Consider the following 8502-nt stretch of genomic DNA (forward strand, 5'->3'; position numbering starts at 1 on the left):
AAAAAAGAAAAGAAAAGGGAAGGAAAGGAAAGAATTGTACTGCTTGGAGAATAAATTACTCCCTCCGTCTCACAAAGATTGTTTCACTTTGACCGGACACGTGTTTTTAAAAAATGTAATGAAAAGTGAGTTGAAAAAGTAAGTGTAACGTGAATCCTACTTTTATATATTAGTTTTATAATAAAATGTGAATAGAAATAAGTTAGTTGAATATGAGGTCCACTGCTAAAAATAACAATAAGTGAAATGAGACAAATTTTGTGAGATGGACAGAAATGGAAAAATGGGACAATCTTTTTGGGACGGAAGGAGTATCATATATTGCGGCCGAATCATTGATGAAAAGAAAGTAAAGACTTTATGGTTCTTCCCTTCTACAAATCACATTACATAAGAAGAAAACGTCAAAAATTAAAGTTAGTAACTGCCCAAGTCCCAACTGTCTCTTAACAAATTGATTACAATAAAATTGGTTTCACAACCCTTTTGATCACAAAAGACATGCATCCACTAATAACGACACATTACATGCAAATACATGAAAACAAACAAACAAACAAACATCTAACCAAGTTAAAGCAAGACAACCAATATCTTGTAAGTAATTGAAATAATGCAGTGGACTATTTTTGGCAATGAGCCTTGCACATATTCCTACAATCATACACACAAGGCCCTCCACAATGCAATGGACAATCCAACCGCATTCCCCTACACCTTCCCTTCACCATGCATTGTGCAAACTCTCCCATAGCATAGTCCTCCTTCGGGAAGACTCTCGTCTTGCCAGAACGATGATGCTTCCCACCGTTGCAGCCCCATCGCCAAAAAACACCGCCACCTCCTCCATTTCCCCATCCCCAACCTCCATTACGGTTCCCACCACCTCCGCCACCACCCCAACCCCATCCAACTCCGCCACCACCACCTCCTCCTCCATTGTTCTTCTTCTTGTCTTTCACCACTACATCATTGTAGGTCTTGCCACTTTTACCTCCATTATGTTCGTCGTTCCTTTGCGGAAGATCAGAACTTTTTAACGACGAGGTGGTGGTGGTGGTGGCGGCGTTGGTGGCGTTGGTGGTGGAGGCGCCTCCTCCTTCTTCGGCTCTGATCAATCCAACTATCACCATAGCAAAAAACAGAGCCAACCACAAAATTCTCCCCATTATTTCTTGGTGATCACTGCATGGTATTTCCACTAAAGTTGGTCAATTTATACCACTCTTTCCACCAATGGCAGTTGCTGAAATAGTAATTAAATATTGCATGCATACGGTTAGATTATTCAGTAATATGGAAGCTAACAAACTAACAAGAAATACTAGAAAAATATTAGAGTGGAATGAGGGACACAGATTTCTTGGAGGTCACTTTTGTCCCCACTCAAAAATCTCATTAGTTCATGCTTGTAATAAAAGATGGATTTCTAAGTACTGAGATAGGCACCAAATCTACCACTTGCAAATAAAATATAGTGTGATGAATCTAATTCTTCATTTTTGTACATCAAGTTTCATTCCTAAGCAGTCAAACAATGCTTTATCTTTAGTTATTTGTTCTGTTATTGTTGTGAGAAATAATAAATAATCCTAGCAAAGATGGATACCTTTATTCATGTTAATTATTGGTAGATTGTTATGTTGAAAGGCTATAAACAATGAAATCTTTGAGATCAAACACTGCTCATGAAACATACTAATAATATACTACATGAAAACAATCTTGCATCAACCAGCAACAAGGGATTAAATAATACTAATGAATATAAATCATAAGCACTAAAAAGAGTATTGAAGAAGAGTGATTGGTTGAATTCGCAACAAACAACTATATATGGATATATTAAGAAAAGAGTATTTCCGTTGTAGCTAGCTAGATTCAGCCTTCAAGCAACAAACAGTGCTCTCTCTACACGCCACTAATACCAACTAATAAAAGTTGGTATAACTGAATTATATTTAATCAAATAAACAAAATTTCTGTGTCACTCAACAGACTCATATGTATATCTCTCTACATGTATTTGAGTATGAGCTAAATTCCTTATCTTGAAACCAAGCACGATGCAAAAACCCTCCTGTTTCTAGAGATGGTCGAAGCCATATATTGTTGTTGTTTTGGTACATTTGAGCGGCCATTGTTGCAGAAGTTATATACGTAGTAGGCATCGAAACGAATATCTGTTCCTTTACAAATACTAAAATTGCAAATTATGAGAAAGGTAGATGTGCTTTATATATAAACCCTAACACAATTTTCATTAATGGACTTTCAACTTTAAGTCAAATTTATTTTATTTTACATCGGATAGTAAATCACAATGATATCCCAATAAAACGTCAAGTTACACAGTGAACAAAAAATGGATGTAACACAAACAGAGAGATAACTCTTTATTACAAGCAGTCTAGCTATAGACTTTTCCTCCATCAATGGCGTGCATGGCAATGTGATTTATTCGACATGAGTCAAAGTCACAATTGTATAAAGCACACTGGAATCCGAGGTTACAATTGTATAAACCATGACCTCTGATTAAGCCCAATAAATAATGAAGTGAACTGATTCGGCAATGCCAGGAGCAGTATTACCATTCCACGTAAAATCCCAGGTTAAGTCGAAGCGTCACACACATGGTCCCACTTAAAGCCCGACTTCCTTAGATAGAAATTACGTGCATGATATTCTTAACCCGCCTCGTAAATGACTAGAATTGTTGAATCCGCCAGGATAATAACCACGGTAAAAATAGCTAATATCGTAAATGACAGATTAAATAGGAACACCGAAATTTACGCTTAAAATCCTCCTAATTAATCGAGCCGGTAAAATTTTCATTGTATGTGAAGAAATTATTACAATACTCAAATTTCTCACCCAATAGAGTATGATCACAATTCTAATATAACTCTCTAATTTACCCCTCTATATTTCCTCACACCTCTAGTACTCTATGTGGATGTGACCCAGAATACAATTATATTTTATTCTAGTCATAGAAGATAAGACTTGAGGGTTAAAATTATATTTTAGGTTTTATTTATTTCCTAGTTAATAGAATTAGTAGATGGAAAAATATTAGGAGTAATTGTTTTTTCTTCTACAAATTAGGTTTTCCTATTTTGCTTATTTTCCTTATAGTTTTATTTTTCATAAATTTAGGATTTCCTTTTGCCTATATAAAGGCTTCATTGTTGATCTTAAAAGATAGACTTTGAATATTATAATTTGATATTGAGTTTTTATACTCTGAAGTTCTCAATTCTTTGAGTTTTTTTTACCAGTTCAGTCATTCTCTGTATGTTTCCGCATCAAACTCTATACTCAAAGAGTTAATTATATCTATGCTCTTCTCTTATTATTTTTAGGGTGCTAGTAGCTCTCTCTTGGTTGTATTTGGTAATGAACAAATGATGAATATATCATATATTCACAACTATATTCGAACATGAAAGCATCCAAGGTCGCCACTGTGGCTCCGCGGACGACGGACAATGCGTCGTCCGCGCCCGACGCTAAGTCCGCAGACGAAGCGCGAACGATAGGGCATCGTTCGCCCACTGTGGGCGACGCGGACGATGGCGCGGACGATGCAACGCGGTTTAGTTTTTTTTTCCTTAAAAATTCAAAAAAAATGTTATATATATACCCCAGCTTCACCATTCATTTGTAACTTTTCGATTAACTTTTAAACTCTCAAGTTACGCTATAAAATGGATTCCGGTGGATACTCAAGTCCTAATAGCCGATGTTTGGAGATGGCGCACGGTGGCCGGGTACACAACCTGGCGAATATCGGTCGTTCGACGCCAATACGCAGTACGATCCGGAGTTCAGTACGGATTCGTATGGTCTCTCCGACATGGAGCCGTCTTCAACTCGCCCTGCCGCCGCTTCCTGTCGCGCCGCCGACGCCAACGCCACCCCCGCCAGAAAGAAGCGGACCAAGCACCGGGCGCACAAGTTGCCACCTCCGACAACTTGTGAAGAGTACGCCCCCGGCCGTACGAACTACCAGCCGGATGAAACTCTCGTCTTGGCGAAGTGTTGGGTGGATATATCGGAGGACCTGATATTCGCGAACAACCAAAGGCAGCTCGCGTACTGGGAGCGCATCGTCGAATGCTACAATGAGGCAAAGCCGCCGAGCGCGTACAAGCGCCAACGGTAGCAGATTCGCAAGCACTGGGATCAGGTGAAGAAGCAAGTGAACCTATTCGCGGCGGAGTACGAGAAGTGCTCGAGGGATCAGGGAAGCGGCGAGAGCTTGAGCGACGTGCGTGATAAAGCGTTGTTGTCGTACCAGTCCATGTACGGCGACTTCAACGATATCAACATCTGGGCGCTCTTGAGGGACAAGCAGAAGTTCCAATGCGGGATTTTGCACACCGGTGCAGCGAAGAGGACGAAGACCACCGACACTGGTGGATACACGACCAGCGAAAGCGGAACTCGTCCGGTGGACCTCAACCAGACGTGCACGGAGGAAGAGACTTTTGACACACCGATGTCCTCCCGGCGGCGTCCCATAGGCGTCAAGACTGCGAAGAACAAGGGGAAGGCAAATGCGACATCCTCCTCGGCCGCCGCCCCCCATCGCCGATCCCTACCCCGACCCCGGCGACACTTGCCTATGCGGATTTGGCAACGGCCTCGATGGCACGGACGTTGTTGGATACGCACAACGCCCTTATGAAGTGTACGGATCCGGCCAGAGCCGAATTCCTCCAGAGGTTGATCGATGAGTTGAGCCGGAAGTTGGGGCTTTTGTAGGATAATCAATTTTTTTTATTTCTAACCCTGTAACTTTTTTTATAATCAATGAATTTTTTGTCGTTCTTAGTTAATCGTTGTGTTTTTTCTAAGTTTGCATTTATATATTTGAAAACATTTAAATTAATTAACAAAATAATAGTAAATTGCTTAGGACGCCCCACTGCAGATGGAAGGGGAGGAAGATAAAAATGCTAACGTGGTAGTGCATAGGGCGGGCTTTAGGGCGCCCCATTGTGGATGCTCTGAATACCGTTTCTTATCGTGGTTATTGACTTGAAATATTTATCGAATTGACATCACAGGGAACTTACAAATAATAGTACTGCACTACAATTTTTTTTATGATAATGCTTATTTCCATTACCGGGAATATTAATAGTACAGATAGGTCCCTATTTCTTGCACTATAAATTACTGTTTTTAATTATATTCCTAAATATAAACTAGGTTCAAATCTCACTAATTCTCTTATACCATAGTATATTAGTTTGAGATGATTTGCTTATAAATTTGTGAGTCCAATCGTGGCATTGCATGTGCAATCAAAGGTTTAGCCAATCCCAAATTATGGCCCGACTCAGCTAAATCAATGATATCTGTATCAAGGGGTGGCTTCCACCTGAAAGCCTGAATAAGTCTAGCCAAAAGCATAGTGGAAATGGTAGAACCAAGTAGATAGCCAGGGCATCCTCTTCTCCCGGTACTGAATGACAACATGCGCAATTCTTGATCCACAAGCTTCACTTCTGATGATTCATCAACAATGTGACGCTCTGGCTTGAACTTGAGAGGCTCATCCCAAACCCTAGGGTTGCGCCCTAGGCCGGGACGACTGAGCAACACATGGCTCCCCTTCGGAATGAAGTAGCCACCCACATCAACATCCTTGCTCGAAATATGAGGAACATTAAATGGTGATAACGGATGTATCCTAAATGACTCTTTCAAACAAGCCTTTATATAATTTAGGTTAGGTATATCTGATTCTTCCACGAGTCTGTCTTTACCTACAACTCGGTCCAATTCTTGACATGCCTTTGCAAGAATATCTGGTTGATTGATCATCTCCGCCAAAGCCCACTCAGTTGCATTCGATGGATTATCAACAGTAGCAATCATTATTTCCTGTAAAATCAACATCATTTTATGGTTAAATTACCTTTTTATAAGATTCGATCGAGTCCAATAACTTTAGTCATTACTAAACATGCACTTACAATTATTTGTGCTGTAATCTCTCGAACTGACAAAAGGGGCTCAGTATGGTCTGGGCTTTTGAGGTTAATCAAAAGGTCAAGAATATCATCTTCTTCACTCTTTAGCCCTAGTTGCCACATCTTCATTCTCTTATTGATTGGTGGGTCATGGTATTTTCTTACATTCTTAATCGCATTCTTTACAATCCTTTTATGTCCATCGAAATCGAAAACCTCCAACCATGGTATAAAATCAGCAATGGCGAATCCATAGAGAAACAAAAGAAGAGTGAACAATCCATCCACGTGTTCTCTCTCTTCAGTTCCCGGGCCTCCGTCCTCTGCTCCTATTCCGAAAAACCTCTCTCCAAACACCATCTTCCTGATTAAATTAGCGCAGTAGTGCCGGGCTGCATCTCTGACGTTCACAACCCCATTTTGGAGTGGATTGTTGCACTGATCGTATACATATCGCACGAGGTGATCGGCTTCCTCACATCTCTTTGCGTGGAGGCTTCGAAACACACGCATAGAGAGCACCTCCGACACCATAACCTTCCTCATTTTCTTCCACTGCTCCCCAGCGGGAGAGAAGGCTAGTGTCAAGTATCCATTGCTGATGAGGCGGGCTGAGACTGCCTCGGGGCGGGAGGCGAAGATGGCGTCGTGCTTCTTCAAGAAGTCTCTGGAGAGCTCCGGAGAAGTGACGGCGATGACGTGGACGCTGCCGAGGCGGATGCAAGCAATCTCGGTGTTGAGTTTTTGCATGAGATTGTGTATCCATCGGAATGCGGGCTTCTTCAGCAGCATTTCGGGCAGGCTGCCGACCACCGGGTAGGCGGTCGGCCCCGGCGGAAGGAGTGGGGATGGTGATCTTTTGTTGATGGATATGAGTTTCAAGAAGAGTAGTGAGACTAAAGAGAGTGCAAGGAACGAAACAAGTTCGTTGTTGAGGCTTTGTTCAATTTTCATTAGTATTAAATATTGCGATGCAGCTTGAGTTGTTAATGTAGGACTGGGATCTTGTCTTGCCATTTTTATACTGGGATTTGAGGAAAAATATACTCAGACATAAGAGAGTAAGAGATAAAATGGGCAAAATAAGGAAAATAAAATTTAATGAGTATGAATAAAATAGGAGAAAGATAAAAGTAATACTAAGTAATATAAATTGAGAATTACTTTTTTTTAGTAGTATCAAATAAATTTTCGAAATGAAAACTAGTACTACTATTTTTTATGGATAATAGAAATGTCATGTTCTAGGTAGTAGGATAGGGTAAAAATACGTGCGGACAATGTGTTGACAATTCGCATAAACAAGCGCTTTGACATGCGAAAACGGCGCCTGAAGTAATCTGCTGGAAACCGCGGCTGGTCGGCAAAATAGTCGGCAACGAGCCTTTCGTGGGCTCCCTCCCGGTCACGATGGATGTAGCGGCAAATTGATCTAGTTCGTTGAGGAGGAGGAGCGGGGGTATTCGCCGCGACATATGCCTCGTAAGCGGCACGATGTTGTTCGTAGTATTCTTGTTCTTCGCGCTCCGCTTCCGCCATAAGATGGGTGAAATCCATTTGAGGTTTTGAGCGAGAGATGAAGGTGTAGATAGTTTGTATGAGAATTATGAATGAGAGATTATTTGAAGTAATAAATGGATGATGAATGTGTGTATTTATTGATGATTTTGGGGGGGGAATCAAAAAAATTCAAAAAAACGGGCAAAAAAACGGCCATATTTTTTGGATTTGGAAAATATTTTTTTTTTATCATTTTTAAAAATTAAATACCGAATTTTTAATGAAAAAAAATTTCAAAGGCAACGGCTATGCCGTTGCCCAATCGCGTGCCGCCACGTCGCCTGCTCGCGGGCACGGACGTGCTCTTCGCAGCGAGCAGCGCCGTGCCAGCGGCGCGAGCGCAGCGGCGGTGGAGCTTGTCTGTGCCAGAGGCACGGACGGACGGACGCCGTCCGTCCACCGCTGCGCATGCTCTAACTGGTGATGGAGGGAAAAAAGCCAATTGGGCTACTGTATAATTTGTTAGAACTAGTGTTAACACCGTGCTATGCACTAGTCATGTGAATTTCATTTAATGAATAATAATTTTAAAAAGTTCTACAAAAATAAAAAATAATATCATATGTATATTTTAGAAAAAAAGAAATATAATTCTCAAGTTTCATTCTAAGTAAAGCATTTTGTATTCAACATGGGATTTTATATATTTTTATTCTGCTAAGTTGAGTGAGGAAGGATAAGGTATGCCATATTGATATAATGAAGATATTTACGTTTCAAAAAATGTGATAATTAGAGTAAGAAATTTAAAAGGAAAAAAAGAAAATATGTTGCTAAGGTGGGACGGAGGAAGTATTAAATATACTAAATTTTTTTATTTTCAATTTGAGGGGAGTGTTATCTTAATTAAGACGAGGGAGTACTATATAATTCTTAAATAATAATCGAATCAATACATATACTAAAAAGGTTTAGGTTACGTGATATATTTGTTTCCTTATGAAATTGG

At 40.4% G+C, this 8502-nt stretch overlaps 2 protein-coding genes across 2 annotated transcripts; both read right to left on the reverse strand.

Moving 5' to 3' along the window:
- Window positions 1-404: 404 nt before the first annotated feature.
- LOC121758356 (glycine-rich RNA-binding protein 1-like) lies at window positions 405-1171 on the reverse strand. Its single transcript, XM_042153764.1, has one exon. The coding sequence runs from the start codon at window positions 1167-1169 to the stop codon at window positions 624-626; it is 546 nt and encodes a 181-aa protein (XP_042009698.1). The 5' UTR covers window positions 1170-1171; the 3' UTR covers window positions 405-623.
- A 4091-nt stretch (window positions 1172-5262) lies between these two features.
- On the reverse strand, window positions 5263-6947 carry LOC121757833 (tryptophan N-monooxygenase CYP79A68-like). The gene is made up of 2 exons (XM_042153305.1): window positions 5997-6947; window positions 5263-5904 (listed from the first exon to the last, which is right to left on the reverse strand). Exons 1-2 carry the CDS (start codon window positions 6945-6947, stop codon window positions 5263-5265), a joined length of 1593 nt encoding a protein of 530 aa, XP_042009239.1.
- Between the last annotated feature and the right edge of the window lie 1555 nt (window positions 6948-8502).

This window comes from Salvia splendens, chromosome 12 (genome assembly GCF_004379255.2).
Source record: "Salvia splendens isolate huo1 chromosome 12, SspV2, whole genome shotgun sequence".
In the NCBI taxonomy this organism is placed as follows: Eukaryota; Viridiplantae; Streptophyta; class Magnoliopsida; order Lamiales; family Lamiaceae; genus Salvia; species Salvia splendens.